An 18,470-nucleotide genomic window follows, 5' to 3' on the forward strand; every position below is an offset into this window, starting at 1 on the left:
CTACAACAGAGAAGATCTGGGGTTCCCAGTACTACAACAGAGAAGATCTGGGGTTCCCAGTACTACAACAGAGAAGATCTGGGGTTCCCAGTACTACAACAGGGAAGATCTGGGGTTCCCAGTACTACAACAGAGAAGATCTGGGGTTTCCAGTACTACAACAGGGAAGATCTATAGTTCCTATGGGGCCAGTACTACAACAGGGACGATTAGGGTTCCCTGTACTACAACAGGGAAGATCTAGGGTTCCTATGGGGCCAGTACTACAACAGGGACGATTAGGGTTCCCTGTACTACAATAGAGAAGATCTAGGGTTCCCAGTACTACAACAGAGAAGATCTAAGGTTCCCAGTACTACAACAGAGAAGATCTAAGGTTCCCAGTACTACAACAGAGAAGATCTGGGGTTCCCAGTACTACAACGGAAGATCTGGGGTTCCCAGTACTACAACAGAGAAGATCTAGGGTTCCCAGTACTACAACAGAGAAGATCTAGGGTTCCCAGTACTACAACAGAGAAGATCTAGGGTTCCCAGTACTACAACAGAGAAGATCTAGGGTTCCCAGTACTACAACAGGGAAGATCTGGGGTTCCCAGTACTACAACAGAGAAGATCTGGGGTTCCCAGTACTACAACAGAGAAGATCTAGGGTTCCCAGTACTACAACAGAGAAGATCTGGGGTTCCCAGTACTACAACAGAGAAGATCTGGGGTTCCCAGTACTACAACAGAGAAGATCTGGGGTTCCCAGTACTACAACAGAGAAGATCTAAGGTTCCCAGTACTACAACAGGGAAGATCTAGGGTTCCCAGTACTACAACAGAGAAGATCTAGGGTTCCCAGTACTACAACAGAGAAGATCTAGGGTTCCCAGTACTACAACAGAGAAGATCTAGGGTTCCCAGTACTACAACAGAGAAGATCTAGGGTTCCCAGTACTACAACAGAGAAGATCTAAGGTTCCCAGTACTACAACAGAGAAGATCTAGGGTTCCCAGTACTACAACAGGGAAGATCTATGGTTCCCAGTACTACAACAACAGTACTACAACAGAAGATCTTGGGTTCCCAGTACTACAACAGAGAAGATCTGGGGTTCCCAGAACTACAACAGAGAAGATCTAGGCTTCCCATTACTACAACGAGAAGATCTGGGGTTCCCAGTACAACAACAGAGAAGATCTAGAGTTCCCAGTATTACAACAGGGAAGATCTGGGGTTCCAGTACTACAACAGAGCAGATCTAGGCTTCCCAGTACTACAACAGGGAAGATCTGGGTTCCCAGTACAACAACAGGAAGATCTAAGGTTCCCAGTACTACAACAGAAAAGATCTGGGGTTCCCAGTACTACTACAGAGAAGATCTAGGCTTCCCAGTTTTTAACTTTGAGCCATGGCGAGCAAAAACTAAAACTTTGAGATGAGTTTCATAAAATCTCACGTGAAATGAGCACAAATTTAAGATACTTTTTATCACATAACCTAGAACAAAGAATCTCAAGTCAAAATGTACTCTGGAAATCCAGCAGAGGCCGTCATTTTGTCCAGCTGTCCTCGTAATCCTCACGTCACATCCCCCCCACCCACTACACTAGTGACATATGTATATTATACATAGCACATTGCAAACAGGTGCCCATCCCCCCATAAGTATTTACCGGTAAGTGTTTGGATGTTCAAACAGAAGAATACATAAATGGACAAGAGAAAAGTCTCATTGGAGTAAAATAAGGGACACAACTCTGGGAGATATTGTACCATAGTTGTAAAACACCGCATCAACAGCTAAGGTCATATAAGGAAAGCCTCCCATGTATGCTGTATGTTTGTAAGTAAATCTTAAAAAGAAAAAAATTACAGAAAAAACAAGTTAGCTCCTATAGCTCATGCTACCCATGGTCGATAGCATTTAACTGTAGTAGCCCTCTGCAAAGACCTGACCTAGGGCTTGTAGTATGCTGCAATAAAGGGCTACTTATCATAACAAATTTGTTCAAAAGGATTGACCTGATACTTCATTCAAGTTAACATGGGCTAAATTGGCTAAAATCATTAAACATTTTTAGCCAATAACTAGTAGGTATATGGACCTAATATATATATTGCGCCTGTAGCATTCAGGAATGATAAACTACCAATTTTAAAAGTATGTTGAAATATAATGATTCAAGGACAGAGTTCAAGTATATGCTTAATATCATTAACTTTTACTTTATATCAAGAGGCCTGGTAATTGTCTTGTGCCACTTTTTAAATGTTTACAGTCAAAGTAAACACTATATATAGAACCAATCCTATACTGTCGTCCGTCGCCCAGACCTACGTCGTCACAGCTAAGTAAACACAAACAAAACATTGTGTCAAATAGTTTTATATTTGAATAGCTACAAAACAACAACAAAATATCAAAACAGTAAACACAGTCAAAAAGTTCACCAAGGCTTTGGGTGATATCTCGTGCTCTGTGAATTGTGCAGTATAATACTCTACTTAAAACGTGATTCGATGAAATGATAATAAAATGCTGTCATGATCCCTATTCTAAAATACAAGGATTTATCCACAGGGTTTTGGCTATACAAACACCTGTATTTGTGTTTTGTTTTTTACTAAGTATTACACAAGCCAAATGCCTGTGGTTTATCTATCTCATTTACCCCTCTAGAATTAGTTTAAACTATTATATTTCTAAGGCTGGAACAGTTCAATATGAAAAAAATAGGGTATAAATCAATATACCCTAAATAAATATATAAAAGGAAAAGACAAACTATATACATGTATTTCATAATTTTGTCAGATTTGAAAACACAAAACATCACCTTCAACTAGAGGTTTTAGCAATTAGGCTTGAAAAAAATAGCCCTTGATTTTTTTTTTTGCAAATATCATACCATATTACACTTGTTCTTTACTAGAAACAGACTCTGTGTCCATCTAGACACCTACCATAGTCACTGTGATTAGTGCTCCTCTCATCTATAAACACCCCTCACCTCATGGATTAAACCATGTTTCACAAATGTGATGCTGACAACATTAGCATTGTTTCCATATTATATAAAATCCATGTTTTAGAAGATGTATAAACTTGATTGCTGATATTCTTTCATTAAAAGCAAATATGATTCTCAATGGAAAGAAGGCAAGTTTACTGTGACAGATTAATATGTCATGAGTATCAAGAGTTAAAGTATAGCCGACTTTACAAAATTTTGCTTCCCCAATAAGACACTCCTACCTAAAGAACTAATTACAGGGAATATGGTTAGTGAATGAAAATGTAGCTCTTATTTTGGTTAACCATTATATGAATTGTCAGAGGAACTTTAATTTGTATCAAAATAATTAAAAGTTCTATACATTGTATATTGTATTGTAGAATGAATGATTGAATACATTATTTCAGAAAATAGAAAATTTTGGCATCATCTTGAGTTTTAAATCAATGAGATTCATAATATTTGGCATTGACATGGCATGGGGTACATTGATGATTTTATTATACTGTGCAATTTGTGTCAATTATAATGTCATTTCCCAGATTATGTTTATCCACAAGGGCAGACAACCCTGTATTTTCCAGATAGGTCACCCACAAGGGCAGATAACTCTGTACTTTTCCCAGACAAAGGCATATAACCCCATATACAGATTGGAGGGATTCTACTCTCAATTTGTTCAAAAAAATATAATAATGTACACTAACAACAAACACATATAAATGACCAAAGGGATAGAGGATATTATAAACAATATTAAAAGATTCGGAACAAATTCTTAATTAGGTAATAGTACTTCAATATTTGATATACATCTTAAGTATTATCAAATTATTTCCCTTCAAAAGAAAAATAAACAAAGATCATGATTACTGAATTGAAAAAAACCCAATAATAATACGAATAATTAATTTTAAAAATAAATGATCAAATGAATAAAGGAATTTTAACAAAATTCAAAATGAATTCTGAATTAGCTAATATTACTTTGATATTTGTTATACATTTTATGTATGGTCTGTATTTTGATCAAAATCATTGAAATGGACTTAGATATTAGACTTTTCTAAGATAAATATATAATTATTTAAATGAAGCCTTATAATACTGGTAATTACAATGGACAATTTTTATTCCAATTCATATTATAAATTGAAAATCTACTTGTTTGCATGTTACTTATTTGCTACATTTTTTTCTGTAAATAAATCTGACTAAAATGACATAAAACACAGGAATATAACGTACGACGCAACAACCCATGAAATTTCGTAACATAAATGTTAAAAGTTTCCTAGGGTACACATTAAGCTGGTCCCTAAAATGAAAAGAATAGTGAAGGGGTATTTATGTCTTGTAGTTTGTTAAGGAGTTGAAGAATTCACTTAATATTGTTTATAGAATTAACAGTTGAAACAACAGGTGACACCTGAAGTTTTTCTAAAGAAAATATTGCACTTAGAAAGAGGTCCACATAATTACATATAACCAAAATAATAAATTAACATTTTAAAATGAAATGTGTAGAAAATAGAGGAAAGAACAAAATCTCCTAAATTTTCAGTTTTTGGTACAATGCAACAGTCTAAGAGTGCTGTAGAGCAGGCTATCTTTTGCAGGTTGATATCAGTTCGACGTGATGAAAATTACATTTTAAGAAAATGAAAATTTCGACAATCTGGCAAAAAAATTGACTTGGCTCAAAGTTACAAAAATCTGCCACAAAATTGTAAAACTCTAGGTAGGTGAGAAAACACAGGTAAATGCCAGGTAAGAGATATATAAAGCATACTATAATTGTTATCACAATATAACATACCGCCAAAATATTGACATCCTGCAAAAATTGTACCAGCTATATAGCGGTACAGTGATGATAAATTGTTTATCATATAATGATAAAATCCAATCATGTATATATTATATACAATTTCTTCACAAGTAATAAGTGAACATTACTTATGATAAAATACACAACAACTATACTGTAAAGCACCTGATTTTCATGTGCGATTAAATTTCACATATTTTGCGAGCAATTAATATTATTAATTGCGGAAAAAAAACTGCGAAAAAGTTTTGACTACTCGAACATGTACAATACAGCTTCTAAACTATAAATCATGAAATTAAATTCTGGTGAAAAAGTTGTGTGACATGAAAATGGGAAATTAAGTCGCCACGAAAACGAGTTGATTTACAGTAATCTTAAACCCTGTATAGTCATAACAATAAACAACAATATAAACAATATCCATTGTTTTATAAACCAACAACATTATAATACCTGTAAGGCAAGGGATTTTCTGTAAAGTGTTGGTGAACAAAAAATATAAATAATAAAAACTGAAAAAAGAACTGTAACATAAATCAAACGCACTACTACAAATATAATGTCATTAGTTACCTAATGCTATATGTATATTGCCGTTTTAAATACCAAGCAATAATCACAATAATTATAATCACATATACTTTACTTGTACCTGGTACTTGGTTATAATAAAACCTGTCTTAGAAATCACCTCTGTAGAAGGACCAACTGCTTAATAGGACATTTTCTTTATTTTTATTTTGGAGGGGGGGGGGGGGGGGAGGGAGGTTTGTCTCTAACGACTGGTTGAAACATAATTCAACAAATATATAAGACCACCTGTCTATAAAAACCATTTTTCCTTTGTTCTTCTGGTCGTATTTTAGGAAATGTTTTACTCTACACATACAAATATACAAAATTTCTCTATGTCCATGAAAAAGAAATTTACATCTTGAAGGAATAAAAAAATACTGGTAATCAAGAATCCTTGGTCCCTGACTTTCATTTAATTTGATTTAATTTGACCCAATAAGTGCCCAAACTCTTAAAATTTGAGAGAGAAAAAAGCAAGAGGAAAGTGGAAAAGAGGAAAATACAGACCTTTTATAAAGTTATTGCACGAAGAAAGCCACAATGAATTTTCAAAATAAATGAAAACACTACATTAAATGTATATGGAATTTATATAGGTATTTCCAGTAGCTGCATTTGATTCAGATTTTATACAAGGTAAGTGAAATTGACATCTCAAAAAGGGGTGTGACACTTATAGGGATGGGCTCTTATTGGGTTGAACGCTGTACTTAACTTTGAGACTTGATTAAAGGGGTTGTTATAGAATAAATGTGATAATACTGCAAAGCTGTACATACAAACAGTGATCTTGTTTATCAATAATATTTATGTGCTTAAAAATTCTGAAAAACATGATTAATCATAATGCTTCTTCTTGGTATCTATGGTAACTACTCTGGGTGGCATACGGTAACTCGTTTATTAGTAGATTCCATTTTATTTAGAAATCTACTTAAATATTTGTAACCCTTTAATTTAAATCCATGTTGTGGTAATACTGTTAAGCTGTATACACACATATATATAAATAAATGGTGATCTTATTAATAATGTTTGCAGTTTATGTACTATGAAATATGATTATTTTTTTTATTATTATTGTGAGTGTCATGTCTAACCACTGACACTGTGCTAAATCATTTATATTCCATTTTAATTAAGAATCTATCAAAATAAATGTTACCATTCAGTTTGAATCCAAAACAATTTTGAATATTGAATGAGACATGATAGTGAATATTTTTTCTCAGTAACATTTGTCACTAAACATTGTCATCATTGGTCAGTTGATAAACAATAAATTAAAGCTGGTCAGATTTCTTATTTGTATGGTGATAAAGTAATATTGATATACATTTACATTGTCAGTATAATCTTATTATAAGTACTATGAATTTTTTCCTCTGCATAAACCAAAACTCACAGTCAGAGGCTGGCAGTGGACTGTACTATGCTACACCACATTTCTCAAGTGATAGGTATAACATAGCATAGAGCATTCAACTTATAATTATAAACCTTATCATCGGTACTTAAATAATTTGTCAGTAAAAATTATCCTTACCCCGGTACTACTCATATAATTTGTCAGTAAAAATTATCCTTACCCATGCACAGTACTTAAATAATTTGTCAGTAAAAATTTTAAGTTATAAGGTAAAATAAGATTTTAAAGATAGTCATCATGGTGGCCTTCTTTAATTTTATTTTCGTCTTAAAATTTATGTATATATATTATGTATATTTGAAATATACATACAGGTCATGTATTTCTATCATTGCAAGGAAAATTCATCACTCTAATTCAATAGCTGAGTTGAGTAAAACCGAGATTCTACAAAGTATCACCAGTTACAGCTCACGGGTAACAGCTCATGATTTGTCACTATAACAATACATTATCTACAGTATTTTCTTAATTTCTATATATACTCTACATATTAGTACAGTAAAAACCTGTCTCAGTGACCAACTCTGTATAAAGACCACCTGCAGAATATGACCACTTTCCTGGAGTCACAAATGACCCATTTTAATACAATTTGTATACTATCAAAGTCAGATTTCTTTGTTCCTTGGGCAGTCTTTATAGACAGGTTTGACTGTCCCTTGGGTGGTCTTTATAGACAGGTTTGACTGTCCCTCGTTCCCTTGAGTAGTCTTTATAGACAGGTTTGAATGTCCCATGGGTGGTCTTTGTAGACAGGTTTGAATGTACCTTGGGTGGTCTTTATAGACAGGTTTGACTGTCCCTTGGGTAGTCTTTATAGACAGGTTTGACTGTCTCTTGGGTGGTCTTTATTGACAGGTTTGAATGTACCTTGGGTGGTCTTTATAGACAGGTTTGACTGAACACCGTTTTATAAGTTTATTAGCTTTCAAGGCTAAATTGGCAAATAGAGGCAATTCATCCCAAAATAACAGTGCTATTATGTTATATCAACATACAAATCATCACATAGCATCATTTCGGCGTCATTTTTCAAATATTTCACAACCACAAAAATACTTCAATCTCATCACACTGACACCAGACTTGTTATAAAATGGCGTCCTTAAAATTGATATGTATTTACCAGCGAAAACCTTTAATATAAACTTAAAATTTCTCTACAGATAATTTTACCAGATTGTATTTAAGGGAAAAGTAATAAGCCTCCTCCTGGTATTTTACATAGATTTGGATTTTTCATAATTGACAAATTGATATGAAATTAAAGTAAATAATTGAACCAAGATTCCCATTATCAGATGATACAATATGTCTCTATAAAATTGTGAAGCTCTTCTTCATTGGTTTAAAGGCCCACTACCTTTCTGAAACAACTTCTAATTTTTAAAATGGGAATGTAAAACAAGATCGATAATTTCGTAGAGTCCTAAAAATTATTAACTTACCGTTAATACTATATTAATCATCACCTTCTGAACGATTTGATTAAAATAAATAACATGTTTATTTTCATAACGCGGGTCGTATTATGTTTCCCGCCGTCATCCTAAATACCGCGCGGTAGTTGACTATCACTGCGCCAGACGGCAAAAAAGCGAATTGACTCTCCACTGTTTTCATATATTACACAGGAAATCTTGCATATGTTTGGTTTCGTAACCTTATTTTAGATCATCGGTATGCATTTTCTGATGTTATTAATGTTTTTTAAGAAACATTTATATTTTGCTCCGGAAAGGTAATGGGCCTTTAAGAATCAGAGAAGGATGGTAAATATTTTATTGGCCGTATAATTGAATGTTTGAAAATATCATAGAATCCAAATGGCCTATGACTTAATAATGGGTTGAAATACACCGCACAACACATGACCTAAGGTAATTCAGTTACATTTTAAAGTTTATATATTATCACCTAGACAATACATGAATTTGCCAATAATTTGAATTTGACCTAATAAGGTCAAGGTCAAAGCGCACTGCCTATCTGTGATCTTTCAAGTTTTCTAAACATATTACCACAGATTCAGATATCATGTAATGAGAATCAAAAGCAAAGGAAGATGTCTCCCTTCATTACAAAGACATCATAATAAATAATTGAATACTTTTGACCAGGATCCTTACAATCACTGCCAAAATGAGCATTAAATCTGATTTTTTTGTTTTGACAGTAACTCTAATACAGCTATATAATACATGAACATGAGGCCCATAGGACCTGTAATGCTTAACTCGAAAGTTTTATATAATCATGCAACATAATGGGAATGTCCCTTTAAAAAAAGGTCAGGCATATTTTACACACACTTGTAGCCTTTTTACCCAAGGGATGAATCAGGCGGATCACGATGGAATTCTTAAAGTTATTTATGATCATGTAAACGAAAAATCACTGACAGAAAGTTGACGTTCATGATGTAGCCTCAATATCATGATACAGCTTTATAATATTACCAGTACAATAAAATCATGTTTGGCAAATACAAAAAGGCAACATATCTTTTAAATTTTTTTTTTACATTAAGATAATATATCCGTCTGTATATTACTGAGGCAATTTGTTCTAAAAAGCACATAGGCGATAATTTTGACATTTCAAAATCAACACTTCTTAGTGACATTAAGACAAAACTTGTACATTATAACGAATAAACAAGGAAGGCCTCGGTTTGGATCACGCCCTGAGTTTAATCTTGTATAGCTTCATTTTGAATCCTAGCAGTTCTGTCAGTACTGCTGAAAACGCTGAGAGGACCACCACTTTGGTTACGTTGTATATCACAGGGTTAGCGGAAACACCAGAGATCTTAAAGGGACTTTCCAGCTCCTGTGGGGAGAAATAAAGAGATGTACAATCTCTGTATGGAGGAAATAAAGAGATGTAAAATCTCTGTATAGAAAGAAAAAAAAATTGTACGTAGAGAAATAGAGAGATTTCTATTCTCTGTAAGGAGAAATAAACAGATTTAAATCACTACAACAAATTGACCTTGACCTTACCTTGAGTAGGTCCTCTGCTAACTTGAGAACATTATTGGCTACCATGAGTTCCTCCTTTTTGTGCGGTTTCTGTTCCATCTGAAGATACAGGTTGATCTGTTCCGTAATGAGTACGGAGAGGTTACGGTATTTTTTATTGATCTTGAGCCCGAGGGTCATGAAGCGGAGGAGGTAAACCCCCAGGGCCATACACCAGACCAGGAGCTCCCAGTTACACAGAAAGTCTAGGTATGTGTCTGTGTCCTTCAGGAGCTGGAATAGAGGGGAGGTAACACCTTTTTCAATAATCTTATATCAACCTTCTTAAGTTATCTCAGATCAAGGGAGGGAACAACCTTCATACAGAAATATCATATCAAGGGAGGTAACTACTTTCTTAAGTTATCTCATATCAAGGGAGGGAACAACCTTCATACAGAAATATCATATCAAGGGAGGTAAATACTTTCTTCAATAGCTATGATATAGAAACCTCAGTTCAAGGGGAGGTAACTTTTAAAGATATCTGGTCAGCCCAACATATGGGAATATTAACCAGGAGAGATGGGAGTAAGACTTAGATCACTCTATAAACTTACCTGAAGGCACATAAGTGTGAGGATGATTATCGTTAACAGGAATGTCACAGATACAATGATGTCTACCGATCGCTGGGGACCACGTTTCTACAACAAATACAAGTACTACATCGATAGGAGGCGTTCGTGTAACAAAAGATATCATATAGCCAGTAGTTTTCACAGGGATATTATCGCCATTCTGTTGTACATCTATGTGGTGGGGAAAAATTGATCTGTGAAATAATGATAATACAGCTGAATATTGCGTTGCAGCCATATTATGAAATCTTAATTACATTTTCTCTTTTTACAATCTGCCATAGTGACCATCTCTGTATAAAGACCATCTGCTTGATAAGATAGTGTTTTGGTTCCTTGGGGATTCTTTTAAATAAGGTTTGACAATCACAAATTTTTGTAAAAATAATTGAATATATAGTAACTTGCATTTCTTTTAAATAACTAAACATATATTCTTAGCAGAAAAATAAAACGATTCTAATTAATTTCAAGTTTTTACTTGATAAACAGAATTCAAAAGATTACAGAAAACTGATACCATACCTTTAGATACGATCGGAGTGACAACCAGATTTTAATATTTCTGACTTTGTTCAAACGGAAGTGTGGCATGTCAAACTTCTTGGCTCGCCGCGATGAGGTCAGGTAACAGAAATGTTTGGCATAAAGCAGCCGCTGTCAATCAAAACGAATATCACATGACTTGTTACTATATTTAACCAATTCTGTATTTGCAGATTACAGAATTATCTGCCCTTGTGGGTAGGTATTGATTGTGATGTCATGTGTTTGTGAACGTAATATTATACTTTCAGAGAAAAAGATGTGAATTTCCCTCATAAAATAATGACGTCAAAATGGAAACCTACCCGCAAGGGAGATAACTCTGTAAATAAAACCTGTCTTAGTGACCACCTTCGTATAAGAAATACCACGGTACTTGTTATTATGAGAAATTACTTTGTTGGATATACATATACATTTGTACATGTAATAACAGAATCTGACCTAGACACATTGGCCATATATATAGATGTAAATATATGACAAAATAATCACTCAATATTCTGTAATAATAGTCATAGATAAAAGTTAAGGAATATATTGAAATGGAACTCTTTCAGAAAAGCAAAATATAATCATCAAATCTAACAATTACAAGCTATGTTTAAATCTGTTTTAATATCAATTAAGACACTGTTAAAACTCTCACCTGCTTAAATGTCCTATCTGCTACAGACAGAAGGAAAAAGAAAATTCCACCAAGGCAGAGTCTCTGTATCATACCATTAACTGTTATCAGGCTGATTCTGTCAACAAGAGTAAATATCCATGGGTCTGATGACATATTCCATCTTTGCATATTACAGAGTAAGCTCCCTTGCGGTAGGTATTGATTGTTACATCATTATTTTGTGAACACATGACGTCACAATCAATACCTACCCGCAAGAGCAGATAACTCTGTAATATGCAAATACAGACCAGTACTCAGATTAACTGGACGATGCTTAACAGCTTTATGTATAAATACTGTATTACAGGCGACAGACATCACTTTTATCATTGATTTACTTACTCTTAAACACTAGACAGAATTTATAAAATTTGTTTCCTGGACATATTTACTGTACCATTCATGATCATAAAATAAACAAATAATTAATTTCAAAATACTGTTAACCAACTTTCATTCGTGAGTGAATTATTTTCGCAAATTACGCAATTAAGGTAAAACCACAAAAGTTTATCTCCGTGAATTAATAACTTATGTAATTCCTGTGCACAATTAAATTCAAAGATATCTCCATTTTATTTCAAATCTCTACCCAAAATGTTTTAAAATGGAAATTGCAAAATCAAGTAGCCACAAAAGAAAGTTCGTTTACATTATAAAAGGTCAGCACATTTACGACTTTAAGAATCAATTTTATTAAATATATTGCTGAAATATGTTAAGGGATATCCAACTTACCTCCAAGGATTTGAAATTAACATCATGAACATCCTAAATAGTCCTTCTGTTGTTATTAAGTCTGGATACTCTTTGGCGCTGTATAATCTGAATATCAACGGCACGACTCCCAGGAATAGAGAGAAACTTAGACCAATCCAAAGGTAGTCAGAACTCTCCGGAATATTGTCCACTTTCTCGATAATCGTCCAGCCGATATCAAGGGCAGTTAACTCCACCTTTTTACATTCTCTGTCCTCCCATATCACACAGCTCACTGTAACATGTTTTATAATTCGTAGTCAGAAGTTTATCAAAGCCTGTCATACATCATATATGAGTGGCTATGTAAAATGGAATCTATTAAACGAGTTCAATTATTTGAATGTTACAAGTCTTTCATCACAAATGTGTTATAATGAAGAAGGGGTGCAGTGAATATGGAAATACATCGCGAAATTATTAAAAAAATCATTGCTTTACATATCATATAATATCTCATGAATTTTCAAATGTTATCATGGTGATTTTCGAAAATAATCTATCGCGAATAAGTTGCAAACAGTAAATTGTGACACTTAACAAGTGTACAGTGCCATTAATTTTTTTTACATAGCAACATTTATAAGAATACCTGGTAGATTAAAGGGCAATAGAACAGAATAAAATATAGCAGCCATACTGGGTTTGAACCCAGAACTTTCAAAAAGAGGACCCTACTTACTGAGCTCCCCTACAAATAATTATGCATGAGAAATGAGGTACAGTACAAACTATGTCAGACTAACCTTTGTCTGGAGGTGGGCTCACTGAGGTCGTACTTGTTGGCTGTGATTACAAAGAAAACAAGGATAAAATTTACTCAGTAGTTAATTACAACACAAGGAATGCATTGGTTTTTAGATGAAATTAAAAGCAGTAGCTAGGGTATTTGACAAAAATATTTTAAATTCTTGAGTTTTTGTTCGTCATTGACTTTGTCATTATAAGGTAAGTTAAATAACATTTCATTTATATATCATATTGCATCAAATGGGGTTCATGAGTCTGTCCTTTATAGACAGGTGTCCTTTATTATAGAGGTCAATTATATATATCAAATTGCATCATATGGTGTTGATGTCCTTTGTGTAGAGAATTATATAGTAAATTGAATCAAATCTGGTTGACGTGTCTGTCCTTTACTGATAGGTGTCATTATACAGAGGTGCCCTTTATAGCCGGTTTGACTAATTTATTTTTCATTTTTGTAGACTACAGGTTCTGGGACTATACTGACAAAGTGTTCCCCACCTCTGTGTCGGGAGTTTGAAACCCACATGGTTTAGTTGCCACATACTGATCTTACGTCAGTGGTTTTACTTCAGATTCTTCGGCTTTCTCCTGCCATCTGACATAAAAAATATGCTTCTCTCTTCCCCCCCATTTTATGCTCTTCCCCCACCCCATCCCCCACATTTTATGCTCCCCCCCACCATTTTATGCTCCTCTTCCCCCCCCCTCAACCATTTTATGCTCCTCTCCCCCCCCCCCCATTTTATGCTCCTCTCCCTCCCCCCCCCCCCCCCCCCCCCCCCCCCACCATTTTATGACTCTTTTTGTTTGATTGGATTAGCGTCCTATTAACAGTCACAGAAGTTAAAGGATCTGCCAGGTTTATATGATGGAAGAAAGCCGGAGTACCCAGAGAAAAACCACTGATCTGCTGTCATGAACATCCTTTTAATAGCCAAGGTCATTTAAGGACCAATGTGTCAAGTGGAAGAAAGCTGGAGTCCCTAGAGAACAACCATTGATCTGCTGTCATTAACTTAGCAACTGCCCCACATGGATTTCAAAGGCTCAACTTAGAGGTGGAGGGCTCGTGGTACCGGGTAATTATTAGGACATTTTAACAATTCAGTCACCATGGCCCCATCACTTCCATTCCCAGTCAAATACAGCAGTCCTGGTTTAACTATGACAAAACAAGTATACTAGTATTTATCTAGTGCCAATACAATGGTATATCAATAAAAAAAAATGTATATTGAATTTATATATAAAAATACACATATTGAAACATTAAGTGAAAAATGTTAATAAAGTGAATATAATATGTGGCATTTTACATTAAGTCCACGCATTGATTGTTAGACAAGCAACACAAATTTGTCAAAGCAGGAAGAAAAGGAAAATCAAGAAAGAAAAGGGAAAAAAATCCAACATTTTTATGTCCTTGCTTTTATCTTGGTGATAATTATTCTTAAATGTCTCCAAGAAAACTAATGCAAACTTACATTTCTACATAAAAGTAAACTTTCAGTATTTTTTTAAATATGTAACATCTCTTCTGATTATAGTCAAAAGTGAGTCACATGTCTGTCTATTAACATCTCTTCTGATTATAGTCAAAAGTGAGTCACATGTCTGGCTATAAATATTGGTATTGACTTAGGGAGCAAGCAAGTCATGACATCCAATTAAAAAACATCCAAAGAGTGGTGTTTCTGATTCCACTTTGTAGATTACAGAATATGTCAGTACTAAAGATAAATCTATGACTGATTTCTATATTTTACTACCTACACATGCAGTAACCTCCTACAAATAACCTGCATGGGGGTATAGCCCACTGAAAGGAAAATCAGGCATTTTCTATGACTTTGTAAAATAAATGCCAGATAGCCCCCATTGGCAGAATGCCATTGGGTTATACATTGATATATTTCTGTTAAAGTGTGTACTATGTACTGATAATGGCACGCTAGACTATATGCTATAATGCTGGAGAAGGGACCATAGTTTTATTTAAAGACATGAAAAGTCATTAGCATATCATTTGTTTTGTAGAACATGTGAAAATACTTAACTATAATAGGAGCGTACCTTAGCTATTGACCGATCGCCAGGTGTAATATAGCCACACCTCGTGCTCACAAATGCATGTGTTTCTATTCAATGTCGGAGCAAACATCGTAGCACACACAATACAAAATACAAAGTCACGTGCGGCTTGATTGACAACTGGCGATCCGTCAATCGAGTATTCACCTACTATTTTACATGTCTTTAAAAAAGCTTACAACGTATAGGCTGCACATTTGTTCTATTTTTGAAATTATTTTCATAGACAGCCTGGATTGGCAGATAGCCCGCATTAGACATCTTTTTATGTAAAAAATTGTATAGCACGCGGACAATACGCAGGGAAGTTGTGGTACATCATTATATGGTGTCGTTAAGTCATTTTCATCAGGATTTGCTGTAAAAAGAACAGTACTTTCACATTTTTTGACTAAAACTCTTAGGTTTTATCTGTATCATATGAAATGGTCCGATGGCACTTAGGATCCCGATGTGACCCTGGAAGCTACATGTATGAAACTTAAACATAACTGACTATACCGTAAATAATATACTACATACCTACAGGATTAAGGAATTATTGTCGAAATAATGTGATGATACCTAAAAGTATGATATCTAAAAGTATGATATCTAAAAGTGTGATATCTAAAAGTATTTTATTTGATATCTAAAAGACGTAAAATTAAAGACATGACATGATATGATATGAAACAATTAAAAACCTTAGAAAATTCATTTGACTAATTTTCATATAATCAAGATCCCATTTTCCATATAAGGTAAAAACTGTTACAGAGATTATGTGTAAATATATATGTGTGTTAGGGGAAAACCAATGGAAATCTCATGATTGTTTGATTGGATAACGAAAATTGTGTGAAACATTTTTTTTAAAACACCACTTTCTGATAAAGTGGTAGATAAAAAGCTTGAAAGTCAAACATATTTTTATTTTTTGGCAATGGACGATTCTTGTCCATCTTCAGGTTTTAATGAAACAAAAACTATTCATTGTTGAATCAAAGTTTTTTTAATTTAAGGGAAAGATCCTTACTAAGAGTTTCACTTTTTACATAAATCTTTATCACTCGAAGTATTGAAATAAGTTATAATCTTTAGTGAGGTAAAATGGATCTTTTTATTTCTTTTAATATCCAGGATACTTGAAATATATATATATCATAAACAGTAAGGACTCTTTCACTTTAAAATTCTAATTCACTAATAACATATAAATTAAATATCACTAATGAAAAAATGAAAAAAATTAGTGGGGAAGTGGGAGTGAGGAGTGTCCTTTAAGCATGAGTTTACTGCTGACCAAAAATTCAATTCAATTCTTTTTTTTCCAACTGAATTGAATTGACCAAAAATTGATTGGCTTTGAAGCAAAAGGGTTCCATTATTTCAACATACATGAACTATGTAAAATCTAAATAAGGGATTTTCCCAATGTCAATAAACTTTGATTAAACAATGATCACGACAAGAAATATTCATTTAACAATTCATCAGAGAAATCACTCGTTGTTTTTCCATGTGGTTTAATTACAAGGACACACAGACAGACATTCTACCGGACACTAACGTGTTCTGGCTGACTGACTCTGCCGACACAACCAATACTGTATGACCGAGCTCTCAATGAAGGATATGTGCCCTTTGAAAAATAAAGTTAAAAGAACCCTATCATTATCTATACAACCTAAATTATACAATCGCATCAACAAAAGTTGTCATAAAATCATATTGATGTTCAGAAAAAAGTACCAATTCAATCTGGATAAAAACCAAAAATATAATACTGCTGTTGAACTTCATGAATATATGTATATTATGAATTTTAGAATCTTCAATTAGCAAGCCAATTTCAAAAATTATAAAATTAACAAAATACAGTGGAAGAAATTGATTTTTTTTAATAGAAATCAAATTCAATCGATAATTTTTTTCGTTCTTAATAGCAGAGTAGATGTAAGCAAAATGAAAATCACAGCAAAAAAAGTTAAAAACCAGATGCTCTATTTGTATCTCAATCTTCACTTCAATCACATTTTTATCGGATAATTTTCAATGTTTATCTTTAAATTGAATTTAGAAATTTTGTTTATCTGTTAGATTTATCATCTTTCACTTGTGCACTCTTCTCATTATACACAGTTATCTGCCCTTACAGTTTAATATCTGCCCATGTGAGGGGTATTTTGTCATTTGTTCTCATAACTGCAGATTATCCTGCATAATTAAATGGCTAAAAATTATTCCAAAATATTTTTGTCACAAATTGATGGAATATATGTTTGAGTGCAAAATACAAATGTATAAAACTAATTCACTTGGGAGAAAAATGTGGGAATGCAAAAAGCAAAATTACTGCAACAGCCAGTTCCAAATAGGAGTAGATTATCTGATCGCAACTGATAGAAATAACAATGAAATAACTTGTTGACTGATACTTTTTCAGCTTTTTTTAAAAAAAGGAAGCTGTTGTTTTTTTACTAATATTTTTGCCTAATTTTGATAGTTTTTCACCCAAGGATGCAATGGGTTTTTTTTTTTTTCATAGCAATTGTATGAAGTCATTCAAGTTATTCAATTTTTTCCCCATTTAATAGATAAAATTTGATTTTACTTCAATTTTGAAATCTAACCAATGAGAAATGATATTCCATCACTCAGGTGTTGGATTTACCCAATGAAAATTGCTGTTACAAAAGTGTGAGATTTGAATGCATGCTGTTGGTAGGTCTATTCAGACATGCAATGAAGGAAGTCATAGATACATACAGGCTGTAGTAGATTAATTACATGCAAATTGCTTGTAACTTTCGAATTTCTTTCTCCCGTCACGCTCGAAGAACTTGTACTAGTCGGTAGATTGGGATCTGATGGGTTGTCTATCATGATGTCATGGTCTTCGTTCTCGGAGATGTCGTTGTCGGAGGCGGAACTACTGGAGTATGTCGACGTGGTTATATCTGACTGAACACGATCCTCCCATTCTGCCTCAGAACTCGCCCCAGCCTAAAATATAGTTAAAAAAATATTTACTTGTTTCAACAACTCACTATTCGGGGTCACCTCAGGATGACCTCTATGGATAGCCAATCAGCATGCTATATGTCTCTATGAAATCTTCGGTGTGGTTGATTCTATTGAAAGCATTAATGGCTACTAGTATATCTCAAGATGTTCCGATTCTAGGTCAGAGGTCATACTGAGGTGACCCCG

At 33.8% G+C, this 18,470-nt stretch overlaps 1 protein-coding gene across 6 annotated transcripts in view; it reads right to left on the reverse strand.

Annotated features, from left to right (window-relative positions):
- Positions 1-2,360: 2,360 nt before the first annotated feature.
- LOC138309714 (protein PHTF2-like) overlaps positions 2,361-18,470 on the reverse strand; it is a 28,240-nt gene continuing 12,130 nt past the window's right edge. For 2 of the 6 annotated variants that reach the window (XM_069250932.1, XM_069250933.1), the window contains exons 9-17: positions 18,027-18,263; positions 16,828-16,899; positions 13,178-13,217; positions 12,411-12,666; positions 11,649-11,745; positions 10,979-11,110; positions 10,433-10,519; positions 9,855-10,106; positions 2,361-9,681 (exon numbers count right to left, since the gene is read on the reverse strand). In XM_069250932.1, the coding sequence (XP_069107033.1) occupies positions 9,529-9,681; positions 9,855-10,106; positions 10,433-10,519; positions 10,979-11,110; positions 11,649-11,745; positions 12,411-12,666; positions 13,178-13,217; positions 16,828-16,899; positions 18,027-18,263 (1,326 nt within the window). In that variant the 3' untranslated portion in view covers positions 2,361-9,528. The remainder of the gene's footprint in view (positions 9,682-9,854; positions 10,107-10,432; positions 10,520-10,978; positions 11,111-11,648; positions 11,746-12,410; positions 12,667-13,177; positions 13,218-16,827; positions 16,900-18,026; positions 18,264-18,470) is intronic. The other 4 variants (XR_011206313.1, XM_069250934.1, XM_069250936.1 and 1 more) reach the window with 4 other exon arrangements.

The sequence above is a fragment of the Argopecten irradians genome, chromosome 15, assembly GCF_041381155.1.
Source record: "Argopecten irradians isolate NY chromosome 15, Ai_NY, whole genome shotgun sequence".
NCBI classification, from domain to species: Eukaryota; Metazoa; Mollusca; class Bivalvia; order Pectinida; family Pectinidae; genus Argopecten; species Argopecten irradians.